This window comes from Harmonia axyridis, chromosome 1 (assembly GCF_914767665.1).
Source record: "Harmonia axyridis chromosome 1, icHarAxyr1.1, whole genome shotgun sequence".
Taxonomy (NCBI): Eukaryota; Metazoa; Arthropoda; class Insecta; order Coleoptera; family Coccinellidae; genus Harmonia; species Harmonia axyridis.
In genome coordinates, this window is record NC_059501.1 from 56,375,735 (window position 1) to 56,399,071 (window position 23,337).

At 34.4% G+C, this 23,337-nt stretch overlaps 1 protein-coding gene across 7 annotated transcripts in view; it reads left to right on the top strand.

Moving 5' to 3' along the window:
• Positions 1-23,337, top strand: part of LOC123671710 (homeobox protein homothorax) — a 232,707-nt gene that overhangs the window by 25,667 nt on the left and 183,703 nt on the right. For 4 of the 7 annotated variants that reach the window (XM_045605697.1, XM_045605692.1, XM_045605691.1 and 1 more), the window contains exons 2-3: positions 13,826-14,049; positions 19,254-19,395. In XM_045605697.1, coding sequence (XP_045461653.1) covers positions 13,826-14,049; positions 19,254-19,395 — 366 coding nt within the window. Of the gene's footprint in view, positions 1-4,815; positions 5,528-8,101; positions 8,171-13,825; positions 14,050-19,253; positions 19,396-23,337 lie in introns of those variants that run through there. The other 3 variants (XM_045605695.1, XM_045605693.1, XM_045605694.1) reach the window with 3 other exon arrangements.

Below are 23,337 nucleotides of genomic sequence, written 5' to 3' on the forward strand. Positions count from 1 at the left end.
AATTTCGAATTTTCATTTCAAATATTGATTTCTTGAAATACCCACGTAGGTATATAATTGTCTGCCGACCTGAGACTATACAGGCTGAGTCTTTGACTTGTACATATATTCCAACCGAAGATTCCTGAGGTCAAAACAAACACTTTTTACTTTATAGTTTTTTTCCGATTCGGCCCGGTTACAAAGACACAGGCTATTGAAAATCAATAAAAAAATTATTTTCGGCCATATCTCGTAAATGGTTGTATCGAAGGAAATGATTATTGGAATATAGCTTTTTCTTGATGTGATAAATCTTCTCCGAACACAAGATTCCCTACACATATTCCAGTTTCTTCATTATGAACATTACATTCCATAAAAATACCAGAAATTCGAAGAACCCAACTCTTAAAAGTAATTTGAACGTTCATTGTTGAATATATGGCTAATTTGAAAAATAAAAGTATTCTTCATATTTTTTCCTACAAAGTAGGAGTAACTAGATCAAAATAAAAATTATCTGTGAAATTCAAAAAATTGGGTACTTTGACTAAATGCAACTCTGTTCGGTTGTGGAAGAAAACCACAGAAATGAATATTTACTATGATGTCATGTCTCAGATTTCAGAATTGAAGTACTTGCCAACTTAGTTTGAAAATGAAGTTATTTGAATAAGCTCACCTCAACTCCTCGATTTGATTACAAATTACTGAGCTTTGGCACAGCTCTGATAATAAGAAGATACTTCATTAAAATCAACATTCTATTTTGAAAAGTCCAGATCACCCATAAAAAGTTGAAAAAGTCTTTACAAAATAATCCCATTATAATGACAACAATCAATATCCCATTAAAGACTGCTCGTATCGAACATTACTGTATTCTTTTTCAGTTCATTCAAACTCACATCGAAACACACCACTAGGTACATACTACACAAATTTTCATGTGATTGAGATTGAATACTTTTATTCTTTTGCTATTCCATAAATTCATCCTAGAGCATATGATCGACATACTTCCAAGAGTGACATAATTGTTTTAATGTGGAAACAAATTAGGTGAATTGAAAGAAACAGGATATTCAATTGTGGATATTCATATTGAATACTTCTCATTTATTTTCAATGTCAAAATCAAGATGAATCAAGTAGTAGAGTTGGCTATAATGTAGGTACATATTATAGAACAAATTCGATTAGGTACAAGTGGAGTCTAAGATTACAGAGCCATAACATGTCATTTCCATATTTTCACACTGATTGCTTCAAATATATTGATGCAGATCAATATTTTTATGAGATAGTTGGAATAAATCAAATGCTATATTTCATAAAGGAATCGCTTTATATCAGAATGCACAGAGATTTATTTTGTATCCACACAATTATTTTGGAAATTCTTGAAAATATGTATGGAATATTCTGTTGGGTTTCTTCAAATCTTCGATGATTTTCATTTCATATTAACATAATATCAAATATCATATAATATCAATAACAGTGTAAACTGTAAATAGTGTAAACTGTAAATGAATATTTTAGGTTAGAACATGGATTATTCGAACTGCTGTGTTCAAATTTACAACACTCGAAATTTAAAATTTTAACCACAGACTACTAGTCTGTGTTTGAAGTTTCACAGATGAATATTATTTATTTGAGAATGTAAGGTTAAATGGCAATTCTTGTACTTCTTCTTCTTCCACTTTTTCTTAAGACTATTGTCTTGTTATTTTCTGTTTATCCAGCCTCCTGTGAAGTAGATATCCAGCTCTCATGCCATCTTTTTGGTGGTCGGCCAGGAGGGCGTCGAGTGTTGGGTCTTTCGTTCTTTGCCCACTTTGCCAATCGATCAATTCCCATTCTGTCTACGTGGTCCCTCCAATACGTACATTTCTTGTACGAAATGAAATAAACAACGTTATATTATAATAAATGAATGGATATGAATTATGAATATCAGAGCTAATATGGGTGGTAGCGAGCTCAATTCGTTATGATTATTATCGAAAATGAAATAGAAAATCAAGAAAAAATATTTGATCTTTATCGTCAATGAAATTGGGATAACTCATTCATAGTATTGTAAATAATACTGTTGAACAAAGTATTATTTACAATACTATGAATGAGTTATAGCAACATATAATGGAATATTAAAAGTGAGTTTATGATGGTTCTTCTAATTTAGTAGCTTATTTCCAAGGTTCGAATGGTATATCTTATACTTGCAAAAACTTCAGTGTTTCCAGGGGGAATTAGCTAATTATGAAAACTTAAAATAGCTATATCTTTTTAACTGGGCCGAATCGGAAAAAATGGTAAATGAAAAAAGTTTTTCTTTTGATTTCAAGAATCTTCGGTTAAAATATATGTACAAGTCAAAGACTCACCCTGTATACCTACCCTTTTAACTTCAAGTTGAGACTAATCACACTCAATTTGAGATTGAAAGACTTCAAAATGGTTAGCTCCATCAAATTAGGAATAACATCTGCAAAATGAGAATAAACAACTTTCAAAATGGTTGATTCAATCAAATTAGGAATAAACTCGTTCAAATTGGGACTGAACAATTTCATATTGAAAAATGATATTAATGTACAAATTTGATGCAAATGAATTATAATTGTCAACAAATGTGCTTTTTAATATTTGCTGTTTCTGCTTGTACCTATACCAATTCCTTTGAAGTATAAAATTTAAATGTGCCTATAAAATACTATCATATGTCAATATGAAATTGTCAAGTCCCGATTTGAATGTGTTTATTTCCAATACGATTGCATGAACCATTTTGAATTTATTTATTCCCAATTTGATGAAGCTAACCATTTTAAAATTGTTTATTCTCATTTTTAATGTAATAAATGTCCCATGTGCTCATTGATCAGTTCAAGATATTTGAGTTTTAGTGTTAATGCATTCATTTTTGTTGTTTTCAATATTTTTCTTGAAAATTGAACATGACTTCAGTGAAAATGGATTATTTAACATTTTTACCTTCCGACTTATTTTGAAGGTGTAGGTAGGTATTTTTAGTTTCATGTCAGAAGGGAAATATGACCGAGTAAAATTCTTCAAAATTCAGTGCAAATTAGATTTAACTATTTCAATTCACTTAGGACCAAAGTTGATCCTATCATTGACGTTGGAAAAACATTTTCATTGGATGAAAATACCTCTCAAAATATTCTTCTATTTTCGGGTATACCTACCTATGTGATTTTAAAATTTGTATCAAAGTGATGCCGCGGTATTGAGTGTTTACAGTAGGAAATGATCCTTTAATGCATTTTGGTGTCATATTTTCAAATTCTTTTGAAAGAAAACGGGACAATATACTTCTAAGGTGAATTCTAGGAGCTATTTTCAATTTGTAGGTATCAGGACGTATCGGTAAATTCAGTGCAATTACTCATGAGTTATCAAGATTCATTTTTATGACACTGACTTGACCAGAATTTGAATTAAGTTCTGCATTACCAAAATCTACGAATTCGTTGACTTTTTTGTGTTTTAATGCTCATTCAAGTTGGCAGTGAAATGCCCTGGTTCAAGTGATTCACTTCCAATGTACAGGGTGAGTTTTTGACTCGTACATATTTTTCAACCGAAGATTCCTGAGGTCAAAGGAAACATTTTTTTCCTTTACATATTTTCTGATTCGCCTCGGATGAAAAGATACAGGCTGTTGAATATCCATGAAAATTGTAATTTTCAGTTATATCTCGCAAATGGAATAGAATCGAAGGAAATGATTTTCGGAATATAGTTTTGATTGATGTGATGAATTTAAAATTCCATCGAAGATCGGTCAACTCTAAAATGCCCGCTATACCTACTAAGTGAGGAAAAAAATCGAATTGGAGATAATAGTGGAAGAAAACAGTGTTTCTTTAGACCTTAGGAATCTTCGGATGAAATAAACCTATGTACAAGTCAGTTGCACCTTGTAGGAACACTTGTGAAGAATTGAGGATGAAGAAAAAGAAAACTAATTATATCTACTTTAATTCTTATTTTTAGAGGTTCATAAGAATCAATTTTATCCTCAACTGTCTTATTTAGAGTCAGGCTCAGTATTTTTTTGCTGCGGTCGCTTGCTATGTTGAAAATGACCTATTGCATGTAGGTGAATCAAGTCACACTTGTTGAAACAGAAAATCAAAATAAAGCTTCAATTACTAATTTGTAGAATCGAACGTGAAATGCACTCATTCGATAACTTTTTAGAGGTTATACCTAGTTACATATTTCATTAAGCGTGAATAAAACACATTTGGGACATAACATTAAATTTTCTGTGTGTCAAATTTTCGGTTATGTCAACATATTGTTTAGCTTATTTCCATATTTGTCTCAATACGAATATATCATCTGAAAGTTAAATCTTTCAGTAATTTCATTATCACACGGACTATTCTGATTATAACAAATCGTAATACCTATACTTTCACGCAGGATTTTACGCAGTATTCTATTAGGCTTGTTAATTGGATAGGTCTCAAAAATTAGGTATATAGGAATCCAGAGGAAATAAAGAGATATTCAGTATAGTACGAATAGGTATCTCAAAATTGAAAATTTTGCAGTTAGGACAACTACTCTTAGAACGGCAGATCTCCACTCGTGAAAAAATATATAAAGAGGTATTCATAATACCTGCCTTTTAATTGGATATTTATATGTGCAATCAAATCAAAGTGCAGTTCGTCGTCCATCCAGATAATGGTTATGAAAATTTTGCCCATGTCATGTTATTTCATAGTCTTCTTCTGAAATTCATTAAGTGAAGATTTTTCCTTTTTAATGAAAATAACAAAAACTATTGTAATAACTTATATTGGAGACACTTCTGAGTTCACTCGTCGACGGTAATAATCAATAAGGCGTCAACATTAGTCCGATGCTCACACATCTAATCGATAATTGAGCATGGTCTTCACGATTGTCACAGATTTAACATCGTAACCGAGTTGGGTGTTCACTTCGTGTCCTAGGTATGTTTTATTGCCTCCAAAAAATCATATGGTTGCGTTTAATGAACCCAAGATTCATATGAGGAAAAGGCATAAACAAGGAGAGAACCACGAAGAGGCAAAGCTCAGGCGCTTTACCAAAAGGAGTTTCGTACGCCTCTCATACCGAAATACCCCGCTTTTCCGAGAGAGCGCGCGCGTGTTGGGGGCCGGCCGCCATTGGTGGATAGGCGTGGTCTGCTCAGACAGATCATTCATTTCAGCCCCACTCTTTCCCCGCCGCACGGATTGATTGACAGTTGGCAGACGACTGCGGACCGCGCAGGATCTCCGCACGCGCTACGGACAGGTAGGACGAAAAGGACTACACACGACAGCTTTTTCAACGATCGCAATAACCCTAGCACGCGGCGGCGAGGGCCTTATACAGCGAAACACGCGGGGCATCCGCCTAACGCAGTGTTGAGTGCAGTGACAGTGACCAGTGTAGTGCAAAACGGTGACTAAAAAGTGATTATACTCTGGTTTCGGAAAGGGTGCAGTACATGGCTCAGCCACGGGTACGCTATCCACCACAGAACAACGACACGTCAACCTACACCCGTACAAGTCCCCGTTTTCACACATATCTCGTTTGTAACCTGTTGTATTCAAAAAAGTGCTTCCTAACCTCAAAGGACTTTCCCGCTCTTCACACCGAAGAGCTTTATCTACAAACGCCAACGTCAAAAATGAAAACATTCAGTTCGTTAACGTTCTAAAATTGTTACCGGCGTATCAAACAAGCTAGATCCTGTAAGAATTCATGTGATCCGTCAACTGTCAATATAAAAGACACCCGTCAATCAACAAAGAACCGCAGTGTCATAAATTAACATTACGGATCGAACTGAGTGTCAATCTGTCGGTATTCGATAGGTAAATTGTTTACTGTCATTGTTGCATTTTACCGAATCTCATTAATCAAAATGTCAGGCTCAGCCGATGAACTTGACCCAACTCTGAATCGTTCCGTATATCAACTTAGTATGGCAGTCTATCACATTCAACTTCTGAATTTTTAGAATCGTGGTTGAACCAGAGGTTCAAATTTTATGGTTATATTGCCGTCAATAAAGAAATTTTTTTCTTGAATTTGGTTTTCCCATTTACTGTAAAGTCAAGTGGTAGGTTGTAAATCATAAAGTGTCCCTAAAGTCGAAAATTTCAAAGAACGCATCATAAACCTGCGGTATGACTTCAGTTCAAGGCTCAATTCGTTTCCTTCTCAAAATTCCTTAGGATTACTCGTAACCGAAATAAACATCTTTTAATGATTCTTTCCCAGAGAAGATATTCCGAAAATAATGAGATTACCACCCAACTGTATACTCTAAAGGTTCTCCTTTCCGATTGTTAATGTACGTTTCTAAAAATAAGTTTTTTCCAAAATCGGTTTACTTCAATTTGCTATGCCTTCGTTTGTTCATGAGCTTTCGGTATTGGATTCTGTCACGAAGTATAATATTATTAAATATTTTATCGTGCAGCGGTATAACGTTGCCCGTACCTTGAAATTAACGCCCAGCTTTCAACTAAGCCCTTTAATTTCTTTTAAATCCAATGAATAGACATTTTATCCCGAGTTAGATATCTTTGCCTGATTACACAGTATGAAACGTCGACCTAAACGACAAGTCATCGTGATTCTCAAATATTCAACGGAAGAATGTTGAGAATGGAATGTAACCACAAGTCTTGGTTTCTCGTCCGTTTTCTTCAAGCCGTCGGTGACGTTGGAATATTTGAGTTGGAAAGGACCTGAGTTATTGTAATTTAATACGAGTATCTTTGTATCTTCCAATTAATCGTTGTTAGTTTCGGGTTGTAGTTGGAATTTTAATTAGGGAAGGTAATACCTACTCGCCTAACTGTTTGGAAATTGATCATTAATATGAATGAAGCTTTGTGTACTGAAATCGTGATTATTCTCTAGAATCAAAAGATTGAGCTTCGTTGATTGTTCTTAAAATGTAAGCCGTCGGAAAAATTTAGGAGCTGCTTTTATTATTTATAATCCACTATATATTCCAGAGCCTCAAATCATCTGTGCTCTAAGTGTCACTACTTCCACGTAGTAAATACCGGAGACAACGGTGTCATTATTCCAAGATTAGGACAATCGTATAATAAGTCATTCAGAGCGTCTCTTGGGTTATAAAAGATTTTATAGCTGCAGTTTTACTAACAGGTCTCCACTTATGCTGGAAACCTCATCTGAGGTCTAGAGTTTGACGTGAACTACGAAAACCAAAGTTTCCATCAAGCAAAACGCATTTGCCGTACGGATCGGGACGTAAAAAATTCCCGAATTTGTATTTAATGAATATTTATGGAATTTGTTCTAGACCGACGGACCTGATATCGTCCCTTTATGGCTTGTATGCGTGTTTCAAAATAGAACTGGATTAGGTATGAGGCCGAAATATCAAGTTGTTTCGTGGTCGAACAACGTTGGTCCTTGTGCGACGGCTATCAAATTTGGTAATCATGTTGAATTTGAATATAGAATGGGGTAGCGCGAACAGATAGTTCCGACCGAAGACTCCAATAGCATAATTTACGAAAAAAACGGATAAACTTCAATGTTAGGAACAAAAAACTTAAAGCCGCTTGATTTTAATAAGAGCCCTATTCAGTGATTACCGGAATTTTACCCCGAGGAAAGGACAAGGATCTCAGCTTTCCATTGGTCGGTATCGAACATGAATAAATTTCAAGATGAGGGTTTTTTAAATACAACAGGTTTCTAACGATGTTGACTTGCGACGGCTATTTTATAATGGATCTTTCAAATCAAATCCTGAGAAATACTTTTTTCTCGATTTTCTTCAAAATGTTGATCCTTTCAGTTCGGAAGGTACCGTTGTTTCTTGGAGACAAATTTTGAAACCCGATTTAATTGGGCGTTATGAATTTAAGGCCGGGATAGGCTGTTTATGTCTGCTGCTTTACGACAGTTGTAAAATTTTATGCGGTACCTACTTCTTCGTAAGTGCCAGTGTCAAAATGTGGTGTGTGGCTTAGGGTTCGGCGACGTGTCGTGGTTCGAATCTGGATGTAACCTCAAGTATACTATAAGGATCCTTTTTTAGGTGTAATTAATATTAAACTACCGACTATAAAGACTGAACAAAATCATCATGGACGTTCTCCAGAAAAATGTAAATATAAAAGTTTTTACAAGTTCTTATCCGTATTTACCTAAGTTTTATTTCGAATTTTTGTGATTCCCTTTATTTTTGAATGTGCATGTTTCGTACGATTCAATGTTGTAGATATTTTTTATCTCGATCTTCTATAACTACCTATACAAAGCGGTCAAACATTTAATCTCTATCTGAAATTAAATATTTTCATTTTAATAACGACATTCCCCATATACCTATTTTTCAAGCAATATTAACTTCAATAAAGTATTTGTCACACTCCGTCGGATACTGAAAATTGAAATATTTGAGCCATTAAATCAATAAATTGGATATAATAATATACCTTATATATAATGCCAGGAAAGAAGAAAGTGGAAAGGTTTCCCAAATATAATTATTAACTTGTAGGAAACTTATTAGTTTAGTGACCATTAATATCCTAACATTTTCAACTCCAAGAGAGTGTGGATTTGATCGGCTATATTTCAAAAAATAAACTGAATTATTACCGACAATTATGAAGCAATTATTGCTATATAAATTTGAGCTTCTAGTAACTACATATGTCCTCTTTGTTATTTCACACGTTCAAAACAATAAAGTCTGAAAATTCAATATGCAAGTTGACATGTTTCAAGTAAAGACCATAATTTAATAAAATAGGTAGCTAGAAATAAAGGGTTCTAGTCAATTTTTGGGGAACAGATGAAAAATTATCATTTTACCTCATCAATCATGTGAAGAAGACTTGTGTCTTATTGAAATTACCATCACAATATATCTGATGATTAATTTCATAATATAAATTATTGAAATGATAGTCTCTTGTATATATGAGACACTTTACTGAATATAAATGAGTCCTACACTGCTAGAGAAAGATTTATTGTGTTGAATGTAGTACGAAAATCGTTGTGGCTCATGTTCTAAAGCTTTATCATTTTATTTCTTCACCGAAATGTTGCATATCAGGAGATTCCGTCTTTATATTATCTTTATTCATTTTTAATATGTTATGGTATATTTCTTCTTCTATAGATATATCATTCTGTATTTTCCAGTTTCTAGTTTTTCTTTAATATTATTAATATTAATTTATTCCGAATTTCTTGAATTAGAAATTAATTTCTTGAATTAGAAATTATTTTTTTTTAATCATTTTCTGAATTTTTCTGGGAGTAAAATCCAAAATCGGCTGCATAAACTGAAAATCTAGTTCGTTTACGTGCAGTCCTGCGGCACACGCTGTTGATAGGCGGGGAGCATTTCGTATGGAACCCTAAAAACGGGCAGTCATTTGCTCGGTTATATTTTCAAGTCAATGAATTGATTCAGAACGGTCGTATAAAGATTTCTCGGAACTTTTTACCGATGTTAAATAATTTGAAATTCATCCAGTTCATTTCATCTTCCGACGGTCGTTGGTATAATAATTCTAGAGCATCTTCATCTTTGGGTATTTCAAGTTTTTGTCGAGACCGCAGCAGCCAACTACGCATTCGTTCAAACGGCTCTGATCGCCACTTTGGTGCATTGCTTTGAAGCGGATCTCGATTTCTCCATATTTCTTTGATAGAATTCATCATCGTATGATATCTGCTTCTCAACCGTCATTCAGTCCGAATGCTGTCAAGCAGCGTTTTAATTTGTTTGTTGTTGTTCTCTCTGTTGCTAATTGACCGGTTCTAGGTTTTTTGGAATCTTGTAGGATCCGAACAAATTTTCTTTCTCTCGCATTTTTCGACTCGCAAAACACTTGAATGTTGAATGACTTATGAAATATTTTCTTGAAATTCTTACCTTGTAATTATGAACAATTGGCATCGTTTTTAAGGAAAATATTCACTTATACTCATTGAGAATATTATTCCGCTTTAATTGAAATATTTTTTGCAATGAGGAATGAAATCGTTTTGAGATATTACATATTTGGAATAAGGCATTTTATATTTTCTATTAGCAACTTCATTATTCACTAATTTATTCATATTGTCAGTTTGGGTATTATTTGACGAAAATGAACTAAATAATTGAACCTTCGTACTTGAAATTTTCGAGTGTTAAGATGAATGAATAGCCTCCTAATTTTGAATTTTATGAAAACACTAAAACCGTATTTTCACACCATAGTTTATTTTTTCTTATTTATCGGAAAATAGCTCATCTTTATTTAAGAAAATCAAGTGGCGTGATTTGAAACCGAGTTTATTATTCGAAAATACGAATGTAGTTTCAATAATTCATAACTTCTTAATTATGAGAGGTACAACTTTGAGTAGAAAAATACCTTTGCATTTCACATAAACTAGTCAGATCTATTTTTACTGAAATAGGTATTCAGTTTTTTTTTATGTTCTGCTTGATTTTTATATGGTTCTGATTATGCGACCACCTTCAATCTTTCGCATGAAGCTTGAAATTGTTATTTTATTTGATATGTATTAAGTTTTTTCTCTATTTTTCTTCAATTATTTCTAATTCTGATAACGCGATCGACATAAAATTCCGCATGAAGTTGCAATTGGCTAGTCTACATCTAAATGCAAAACTTCATCTTGATCTAATCCGTAGTTTTGAGATTATCACGAATATAAAAAGTGAATTTGATGACAGAATCATCGAGTCAAACCTTATCGTTTGGGGCCATTCCTAGCTCTAAATTCTGAAAATAATGCCCAAAAATAAATGTGTGAAAAGGTTACATCCTTAGAGTGCAATTTTTCATAAAGTTTTAATGTTTCTCGTTTTTAAATTTTTTTCATCTATATATGTATGTTCATCCTTCAACTTAATTCTCATGTCGATATTGAATTGAATCCAATCTGTAGATAAGATCATTGTATATAGAAATCTTTATATATTTTTCATCTGTATACCTTCATACAATGATAATACTCTTATTCCTTGGGTATAGTTATCTGATAATGTACCACAGAAAGATAGTCTGTCTTCAGCCTTTTTTTCCTCAGTAATCGTTTCTAATATATTTAATTCAACTAAGGACCGGTTTGTACTTGTTTTCGTAGTAGCAAACTCCGTCGACTACCAAAAACATGTAATTTCATTTTATTTGTTTTCTATTCAAATTCTCCTCTGTATCGAACATAAAATGGACTTCGTTCAGATAAAACGTAGTTGGTCTTTTTTGTTGGGGTGCAGTGATTAATAGCTTTTGTCTGATTGGCCTTCAAAAAAGTCAATACCACCCTCCAAGGTGATTTATACCCCTAAATATTTGTTCCAATTCGGAGCAGTCTGAAATTTTAACAATTCCATGGGAGATACTGTTCTTTTATGAAGTTCTATTTTATTCTTTATTATTTATATTTTCTTAATTAACTAAATTCAAATTCCAATCTTCCTCAGGTATATCTTAACCTTCGATCAATTTCAGTTTTTATTTTCCACATAATTATTGACAAATTATTCAACGTTTGAAAAAAATCATTCTTATTTCTTGTGTGTGAATGATATATTTTCGTTATAATTTAAGAATCGAAAACTGAGTTAAAATGTGTTCAGTCTTGACTTATGAACATCCAGACACGGCCACCTTCTAGTTTTCACACCCAGTCCCCTAAAAATTTCGGCGGGTAGCAGATGATGTGGGGAACATTTTCAATCAGCAGATGCTACACAACCCACAAGCAAAACTACCATCCCATGAATAGAGAGAGGAATGTCGAAACCCCTGAAAATAATATTCACCCCAGCAGGAGGCTGAAACGCCATAAGTCTGAGTTTAAAACCGAAATCCTTGATTAAAAGTATCGTGTTACCCAAGACGGAGTCGAAAAAAAAAAACGTTTTCTCTAATCTCGGTTTAGATTTCAAAACCGAACGTATTTTATATTTTATTGGGCATTTATCAGGTTAGAATTAATAGTTCCGCGATTCATTATGATTTCGTTCTATTCTCTGCTTATCGGAATACGTATAAGTAGGTTATAAAAAAAATATAAAAATTTGTTATTGTTCCTGTTCTTTCCTAAGAACTTCATTAACTACCATCGACGTTGTAACGTATAAAAATTTAATAGTAGCTTTAAAACGAACGTTTTTATGTTTTTTATTGAGTTTCATTGAGTTTCTTCATTCAGATCGACATCTAAAAAAATAGTTCTTCAAAATTAACATTTTGTTTGAAGTGGATATCAGTACGGCTAGAATTTCTCTTTATATAGGGAACTCAATATGTTCATGAGCGAGAGTAGATACAGTATACTTATAATTTATTACCTATATAATATTGCGATAACATCTATGTGCAGCTTCATTGAAATTTTTATAACATCGATTAGAATAACGTAGGTTATGATGGCGAGGAAGATTATTACCTCATCTTATTCAGATTTCATAAGTTACCATAATATAAAAAGATTAAAATAATAGATGTCATTCTCCTTAATTGAAATGAAAATTCAATGAATAATTTGATCCATCTCTTTATTTTTCAATTCTTCTCTATTTGTTTCGCTTACCGTATAAACTTGAAAAAATAATAACTTTTGTTCATTTCAATTAGGGGTTAAAATAAAATATTGAAAATTTCAAATACCGGACAAATAAGCAATGAACAATATCATCCTAAGTTCTAAAACTTGAAAATGAATGGGGAAATAGTTAAGTTCAACACTATTCTGAAAAAAGATTCAAACATAATTTAAACTCAAATAACAATAACCTCGACAATAGCTAAATTTCCAAAATAACAATTTATACCTATTTATTAATGTAATTTCACTTTCTTCATTAGAGGCCTTTGGCATGGGACTAGAATTTTCAGCTTCGACGGGGAAAATCTAGGTTAAAAATCACCGAAATCCAAAATTATTTCATTCTGATTATTTGAGATATTCTATGAGATCGAAAATAATAAACCATAGAGAAATATGTGTTTGCAATGAATTTTATAATTTCTTCATTCGGAACTAATAACTTCAAGTTTGAGCTTTGTGAGACTATTTTGTTAGGTCCTAATTAATATCCTGCGATATAGAAAAAAAAGTTTGTAGCCTTTTTTCTTTCAAAATTGTTATCCGAATTTCTTTTCCAAATATATACTTACTGGAATGTTCGTAAAGGATATTCGTTAAATACCCCGCTTTTCCACTCCAATATTTCAGAATTATAGTGAGATTACAGTCGGTGGCCATCTTTAATCCTCGAAATTGCATATGGCACGGTAGAAATGCAGCGCATGCACACCGGTTTGGGCCCACGCACATCTACGGGACCGTATCAGATGTGCCAACAGAAGAAGAAAAATATTAAAATCGCCTCAATTTATTATCTTGTCCCTGGGGGATTATAATTGTCACTCCGTGAACTTTATATGAAAGTTTTATATGAGACTGTCCACTTTTTTCGCAGAATCTCGCCATGAGCTTCACATTTTTGCACGGCTTCCTCGAACGAATTGCTTCGCGTTCAGCCTAGGCATAACATATGCGCGCGGTAGATTATAATAATGAAGAGAAAAGTTGCCGTATTGCGAGTTATGGGTCACCATACCGCTTTCAAGGCGATTTAAGAAAGTTAAGACATCAATAATTGAACATAGAACTCCATTCTATGTCTTCCTGACAGTCAAATGTCATCATCTCATTGACAGCTGTCAGATATTTCCGACCATAGAAAATAACCGATTTTTTTCTTCTTTTTCAGTACGACGATGGGATCCATCCAGGATACATGGACGGAGCTACGGCAGGAGCGCTGTACGAACCCCACGTCGCCCACAGGCCTGGATTACAGGGTCTTCACCATTCTCCTCATTTGAACCATGCGATGCACCCGTATCATGCGAACCATGTCAATCCCGCTGCGAACCATGTCATGGGCGGTGCAGTACCCGACGTTGGAAAGAGAGACAAGGACGCGATCTATGGGTAAGTTCCGATAGATTTTTTTGAAGTTGTGGGTTAGCTAGGATGACTCGACGCTTTTAGAGGGTTTGACGTTGTCAGCGATGGGGATCATCTTACTGTTACTCCGTTGTCTTGTCATCCTTTGGAGGTGTTAATTCCATCTTTAAACGTCTAGTTTTATTTTTCACGACGTCATCTTCCCTGGTTTACAAAATTGACCTCAGTATTGATCTGGTGTTTTCATTTCTGAATAACCCTAGAATGGGTACATAAATTGAAGAAAAAGATATCACATGAACATCAGAGATTGTCAGGATGCATCGATAATACCTTTCATCAACAGAACATACAAGAAAGCCAAAAAACATTTAAAAAAATGTCGAAATGACGAACGCCAAACCAGTTTGAGAGAACGAATAATGGACAATAAATATCTTATATTGATATAGTTGTCTGCCTGATTTTTATTCCCTCTCAACTATATTGGAAAATTGTGAAATATCTTTCGAGGCGGCCATATATAGGTCTGATTAGTTCTTTGGTCATCTTGGGCTTTCAATGCTAAATCGCTGGCCTGAAGAAGTTATGATGTGTCACCATATTCGTCATATCGGCCAACATTCCAAAGCGTGAGAAATACATCAATTCTGCTATATTAATGCCAGCGAAGGAAGCCAGTTCTGTATCTACCTCAATCGTGATCATTGAAAGTCACAACGTAACACACGGCAAGCTTCAACGGAGCTATCCTGACCTCAGTCGAAGATCTCCGTCTTATTTTTTTCTCTTCATCATACAGGAAGAATAGTATTACTGCGTTCCAGATGGATAGTGAAGGAGCAATATTTCGAATACCTATTTCATCAATTTCCTCGCTATTGAAAAAGTTGTTCAATTACTAGCTAAAATCATTGACGAAATGCTTGAGACGTTCTTTGTTAAGTTATTTGTTGACAAGTCAATGATTTTCTTTCAGTATTCGTTCTTCGACGTTCACGAATTGAAATAACTTGAGAATTTAGATTTTGGCAAGGTTATCTCGAAGCCTTTCAGTGAATTTTAAGTGCTTTGCTTGCTAGCCGATTTGATTCAGTATTTGTTTAGATAAAGCAAATGTTTTTGTAACAAAAGTTGGCAACACTTACGCGTATTACACGTGCGAAGTGAACTATTTTGAATCGGATAGTTTACATTTTCCGAAGAGTTTATTTGAATCACCGCGTAGAGGTATTCCTTGCCGTTTTTTTGTTTTATTGAAATAGTTTAGTGTTTTCAACGTATATACTTCATGCCGATCAGAATTAATCGTTTAATGAGATAAACGGCATCCAGCTCATCAATAACTTATCCCTTTCTTTGCCTCTTATCAAACAGGCATGAATGGACTCTTCTATGCGATAGATAGTTTATCTGCGTAAAACAGTTTTATGAATGCGTTGGACATATGTCGGCAAACAAGGTGATAACTGACCTAATATTTTATGTAAATATTTGTTATGTAGTGTCGACGATGTAGATGTACCTCCGACCTTTACACTCGCAAATGGATAAACTATAATGGAACGCATGTCTTCAGGGATCGTTTGGAACTTGCCAATATGTCATTCCAATTAATATAATAATGAAATTGGTTTATACCATGTGGTATACACTTCCTGTCGTCGTCTAATAGGTGTAAAACCACCAAGATATTTGAAGAAAGCCATTTATCTGCGAAACCACAAAACCACATTCACTCGATAATTGAAAGTGGTTGGTTTGCCTAATTGTGATCTACGAAATCGTTAGTCTCTTGTAGAATTGTGGTTTTGGTGTTGAAAGAAGGAAGGAAATAATGAGTATCATCAAATATTTCGAACGCATTGTTCCCCTTGCCAATTGATCGTTGGACATGCGATTTTGTGCAGCTTTCTGTTTTTTTCTTGCTTTTATTGAATTCAAAAATTGAACATTTGGAAATATTAGTTGAAGACTATCGGGTGATACAAATATGAATTCTTTAGATAGAAGCTTCATGATTTTTTGTTTAATATTCATCATTAAAGAGAAACGAATGATTGAAAGCATAAATATTTTATGGTTTACAATTGTCAATGCTTTCGACTAAAGAAAAATAAATAGTTTTCAACAAAAACGTTCGAAATAATTTCATTTTCGTTATTTTCACTTGCTCATTTGGTATTCTGTAATTAGATTATCGATTCTACCGCTAAAATTGTGTCCAATGTGTAGACCCTGTTGTCAGATCGGTCGAAATTGCCTCGATTTGACTGTTTAAGCCCCTTCTGGCCTGTTGAATGTTGATCTTTGGAGGAATTTCGGAACAGGAAACATCGGATTCAATTCGTGGAGAATGCCTCTTGAAGAGATTCTCCGATAACATTATCCCTGCCATGGCTTCCCCCACGCTAAGCCTCGGTTCTGGAATGCACTAAGGAATTATTAGGGACCCGTGAAGTATGAAATTGGCAATGTTGTATAAGGTTTTAGTCGACGGCTTTATGTCTGAGAAAATTCTTGATTCATGTGGAAAAACTTTTCAGTCGATGGGTTCGCTCTTCCATCTCGAGATCCAGGGGGGGTGGAAAATCTCTGTGAAATGTTGCAGGAGAACGCGAAATGTATTTTTGTCGTCTACGGCTAACGTCTTGAAATAATCTTTCCAAATAAGTATTTTCCCTAAAATAAGAGTATGAAATCCAAAAGAAGTTTTCTGTGGTAATATTACTGTAATACTCATTGGTTTAGGAAGTAGGCCTTTAGGGAATATGATATTGAACATCAAATCCGATGAAAAACCTGATGTAGTGTCTCGAGAAAAAAATCATCAGAAAATCCAGCATATTCTAAATTCCATGACGACTCAACTTTTGTCTTGTTTTGATTGATATTGAATTCATTTATTCTGTTGCTCAGGGTAATAAACATAGATAACGGGAGCATATTATGTCATTTTCAGTAAGCAAATTTTGTCCCCAACATCAACTATCAAATTTGATATGAAGCGCGAGGAAATGAAAACATATCAGTGATACGATATTTCACTCAATTCGCGAGTTTCTCCACAAAGAACGCACTTCTTATGTCCCATAGTGAATCAAAATATATTGATATAAATACCTAAATATATCAGAAATTCAGAAAACAAACTTCAAGCGCGCCAAACGACGTGAAACAACCGATGACATTAGGAGAGCAAAAGTTGCCAAACCTCGGATTTTAGGAGGTAGATACAGAAAATAATAAATATCCTGCTCATTATAAAATCGACAATTAGCAAAAATATCGGATTCCAAATTTTCAAATTTGCATATTTAATCGGGAATCACTCAAATAAATATATTTCATTGAATATAATATACATTCATAACGATATAGTAAAATTTTGGATTTGAAAATATATCACAATCCGGCAACGTAATCTAACCATGTTGGGGACATGGAAAAATTGCTCATAATCCCTCTATCTATGTTCATTACTCTATGTTCTCTTGCAACATGTTAATTTTCCGGAGTCAGTTAATGAATGATACAAACATGACAGATTTCAAATAAATATCTCCAGTCCAACCCTGGGTCCGTTAATGAGTCAGATCCCTAGATGAACAGTCCCTTGTACGAACGGTGTCCCAACAAATCGTTCAACAAACGCATTCATAAAATAATAAAACATTGCGATTATTTGCTTGTGTCGGATATCTCTCAATTAACAAAGGTCAATGATTCGCGTTATCTATGACTGTATCTTGGACTCTATGCCACACTTAATTGTTCCATGATTGCGCTCTTCCTCTTGTCTTCTATTCACTAGTTGAAAATGTTTGGAAACAGGCAATTGTCGCTGTATTGATATCATCAAGATTCTCCGTCCACAACACATGCTAATTAATGTATGTGCTGATTGTTGTTATGAAGTTCAATCATATAGCCGAGATTCAGGCTTCGGTGGTCCTGTTTTGATGGACTAAACTTCCACGTAGTTTCGTCATGACACCGTATTTTTTTTCAACTTTTATCGAAGTCTTTTATCAACAGGAATAAAAAAGTTTTCGACCTTTATGCTCCTCTCGATATTCCGTGAACGCATTTGAAAGCCTCATCTCTCTATGAATGAATTTTTTTGTGGTTGAAATTATCATTGATGGTGTAAAAAAATGAAATAATCCGATTTTATTTTATTCTTGGTCCAAAATCGCAGCAGCGATATTTTGACAAGACCCAAGTGTTCGATAATTGTTGTAGAACAAGAATTAAGAAAGCACTTATGGGATTCTCAACGTTGAGAACATCGGAAAAAAGGTCAATTACGATATTGTTATACCGTCAAATCCCAAAACCACAAAGGAGCATTCGCAATGAATGTGGTGGTCCATTTCGGACGTGAAAGACTCATCCCATGACCAGCAGGGATAAATCATCAAACTGACAATGCAGTTTGGAGAAAATTGTCATGAAAGAGCCTTCTGAGAAGTGACCAGAACAGCGGGGGGTCAAATTTGCAGGCAGGTAGCCGGGGTACGTCTGTCGATTGTCGAACGTCATTTCTTTGCAGATTTTATGGAGATAATAGTTAACTTTTAAATGTACCATGCTGCATGGGGTCGATTCTCAATGAGAATTTTACAGCCCTTTCACTTGGACTTGCATTGTTTTGCGTGAGGTGCTTCAGAATGTCCATCCCTGGGGCTTCTTGGACTTTCCTGAGTTTTGGTCTATTCAGGTTTTTACGTTTTTGCAGACCTACATTCTTGTCAAAACATTGGATTGTAAATCATAAATTCGTGTTGCCTGTCAGGATTAATGAATTGCGATGATGTTTTCCGAGAATTTTGACTTAATGAAGTAACTGATTCTCGAAAAATTTCTATTTTCACGGGAAAAGGTAGCTTCTTCGTAAAACCCTTACAAAGCCGTTACAAAACGCCTGAAATTCAGCAAATAAAATAAATATTTTCTGATTCTGCAAACGCAGACATCAGAATACAATTGAAGTTTAATTTACAATGACAAAATTTCAACAAGATGTAACAAAAATTATAGTGAAAAGATTCATAAAGGTAGATCTGATGCTTTTGGAAAAAACTCTAGGCCTGAGACATCGACGAATGGAATTTTTTCATTCGATTTTCGGAACTTCCCAGACAATTCTGCTATGTATTTGTTTGATTTGAAATTCTCGTAACTTATGAATGAATTAATAATTGAACATTTTTATTTTTTTGCAGGCACCCTCTGTTCCCCCTTCTCGCATTAATTTTCGAAAAATGTGAGTTGGCTACTTGTACACCTCGGGAACCTGGTGTAGCAGGTGGGGATGTATGTTCCTCAGAATCCTTCAACGAGGACATAGCAGTTTTTTCCAAACAAGTAAGTACATATATGTTTTGAAATTTTCGCGGCTAATAATGATTTCAGAAAATATTGACGAGGTTTAACATAACCGACAACATTCATCAAATCAAGAAACAAGTTTGTTGTTCGAAAGTATATCCGAAAATGCGTGAAATTGAGGTTTCGACTTCCAAAAATATTCCTTTGGTACTGATATGCTCCTTCTCTCTATGTTTATTATTCTGAGGTAAAATCAAGTTGACTTCCACCCTTCAAGACATTTTACGTTAGCTATTTATTAGCATGAATATGTTAAAAACATTGCGAGACACTTTCAAAGTCGAATGTGTGTGGAGAAAGTTGGTAAAAACTCACGGTCATAAGATTATCTCACAAAAAAAAATATATTAGGACATTTGAATAAGCGATTAAGGAATGAGAGTTTAGGATAATCAGTTGACAAACATTTTGGGAGTAAGAATCAAACTTGAACCAATTTATGTAAACAATTTTTGATCCCGATTAAAAAGATAGAATTTTTTCGAACATTCCATGACGAGCGAGATAATCACGTTCCACATTGCTCGAAATGCAAATTTGTTGTCGTAAAATAGCCGGACTACCGAAACAACCATCAGAAGTTCACCATCCTGAATGCCCGTAAAACCAGCGGCTTAAATTCGCTAGATGAAGACTTCGAAAACTCTTGCTCGTCTCGATGCATAAACGAGCCTTTAAGTATGTGCTTTCTCAAGAGAGTAAACGAAATAAATTTCGCCACCTATTAGCCGGAACCCATTAACGCGCACCGTGCCTGAACAGCGTTAAACCTGGGGAAAGAAAGGCGAGGCAGTTTCAGAAATAAGGTTTCGAAGACCTGTGGATAAACGCCCTCGTGGAATTCGAGACGTGTCTTAGTCACAAAGCGAAAAAAATAATATCGAGAATAGTATATTATAAGCAGACGCTCAAAGTAATTTTTAATCCACAGTGCGATCAATAATATTAATGGAAAATTCTGGAAAAGCACTGAGTTTGAACACTTGAATTTTCTATGGTTCTCGTGTCGCCATTCAATATGAAACTTTGTATGAATCTTGAAATGGTATTTTACACCTACATGCAAAATTTTAAGTAAAAATTAGGAAACTCACTACTCGTGGCTCGTGTCTGAATTTTTAACTCGTGGAAAAATAGTCCAGATTGATGCACAAGAATATTTTTCCACGAGTAAAAAATTCAGAAACGAATCAAGAAGTGGTGAGTTTTGAATTTTGAGCTTGTATAATTCAGCTTTCATATTTTGTATTTAACTATTATACACTGTGTCTGTAAAGTATGGAACAAATTCATTTTTAGCTAAACAGACCATTTTAAGAAATAATCCTGAAACACGTCGATTTTTTATTTTAATTTATCGTATTTTAAAATAATAATCTAATATACCTACAGGGTGAATTTCGAGTAATGACATCACCGTTATTTTTTTGAATGGAACGCCCCCATATTGTCTCAATTTTCCGATTACTCTAGCTGAGCTGATTCCAAAAATGTATGTATGTATGTGTTGAGTCCAATTGGTACAGGGTGAACAAAAACTCCATTTCTACTTCAAATGATATCTAAGCAATAATTGAAACATTCACGAATACCAGAAATATTGTAGTACTAAACTGTCATTGAACACCAATAAATTACTAAATAAATAATGACATTTTACAAAAAACTAGACGACTATGTTTTTTTTAAATTGATAAGAAATAATTTCTTTCATATTCTGTCTGCTAGACCACAAGTACTAAACATGTTTGGAAACAGCTCATTCTTATTAATCTAAAAATGTAACAAACTACAGGGTGTTACATTCAAACCAATTGCCGCTAGACAATGAGTATTTTTTATAATATTGTTAATTTAACTAATAAAGAATGTTACGCGTTACTTTATGAGCACACACAAAACTATTGTATTTTTGTCCACCCTGTACCAATTGGAATCAACATGTGATACATTTTTGGAATCAGCTCAGCTAAAGTAGGTAATCGGAAAATTGAGACAAAATGGGGGTGTTCTAAAAAAAACATGACGGTGACGAAAGTAATTCACCCTGTATATTAAATTATTATTTTAAAATACGGTGAATTAAAATAAAAAATCGACGTGTTTCACGATTATTTCTTAAAATGGTCTGTTTAGCTAAAGATGAATTTGTTCCATACTTTACGGACACTTTATAATAATGAAATAAAACCATGAAATCTGTGTGGAACCGATTTTGTTCTACAAGGTATGGCAGAATGAACGGATTTGCCAAATGATTAGACAAATATATTTGTGTGCATATTGATCCACTTGATGTAGATACAAAACATGTGCGATAACCTCCAAACAGCCCTTGTTCAGTTGTCTTGCGGTAGTAGAAGGTGAAGCTTCTACGACTAGTTCCAATGCACATTTGCCTTACCAGAACAAGGTTGTAAATAAATATAGCGCACAACGCTAACCAGTTGGCAGTCCTGAAACATAGGTAAAGCGATCACATAAAATCTTATCGCTGTTTTGGGCACAATATGTGGGCCTAGGATGGTTTATGATGATATAGTTTTCGGTTTTATCAACCTGGGAGAGATAAGCTGAACAAACAGCGATAACATTGCGGCTATATCACAAACAGCGTTTCGTCGGGTAATAATAGAGAAAACTGCGTCTGATTTAGACGAGGTGAACAAATCGGGAACTCTGGAACACCTATACAGTCTTCGTACTGATCTTGAGAACATTTAGTAGATTTCTACTTATTTTTTTAGTACCTCAGAGTGATGAACATAGATAGGGGGAGCATATGTCTCATTTTCAGTAAGCAAATTTTGTTCCCAATATGAACTATCAAATTTGACATAAAGCGCGCGGAAATGAAAACATATCAGTGATATAATATTCAACTCAATTTGCGAGTTTCTCCACAAAGAACGCTCTTCTTATGTCCCATACGAATCAACGTTTCATATTAACTCAAAATATATTGAAATAAACACAGAGCAAAAGTTGCCAAACCTTGGATTTCAGCAGGTAGATACAGAAAATAATAAATATTCTGCTCATTTTAAATTTGCCAATTAGGAAAAATTTCGGATTCCAAATATTCAAATTTGCAAATTTAATCGGGAATCACTGAAATAAACATATTTCATTCAATATAATATACATTCATAATGATATAGTAAAATTGTGGATTTGAAAAATATCACAATCTGACAACGTAATCTAACCATGTTGGGGACATGTAAAAATTGTCACCAAGGTAATGAAGGCATAAGATGCCCCCTTCTTTTACAAAAGCGTTCGTAATTAAATTCTAGGTGTGAATTTTAGTTTTCGATCGATCATTAAAGCCTCGTCGCCAACCAACTGCATGGCAACATCATTCTCCCCGAAGTTGAGGGGTCAAAATTTCGCTTGTAACTCGATTTAATAACTGTGTAACGGTGATTTCGTTACGTCCATCAGGCCGAATGAAATTGAAGAGCGTATACCTTCGGAACTGCGCACCCCATATCGACGACCCCCACCCTAACAGCTTAACGGCTGAACGTGTAAATTTGCCTAACTTTATTTATTTATTCCTCCATTATAATTCGTTAAAGCGAACATTCAGATTCATACCCCCGATTTATTCCGACTGGTGCGTTCAAACAACTGAACTGCGGTAGGGTAAAACTAATTATAAAGTCAAAATCGCATCATCCGTGCAAGGGTGCTTCCCTCACGGCTGGACAGAGCACGGTCGAAATTAAAACGCTCCAATTGAACAAAACCCGGATCGTGTACCACCCCCCAACTCGGAACGCCCCTGTCAAAGGCCGCGTCACTCTTTAAGACCACAAATCTGCTGCCACCAAACTATTTATACAATCATTCAGGTCCATCAAAATTACAGTTTATTTTATCGCCATCAATATAATACACGGCTTGGCTTGA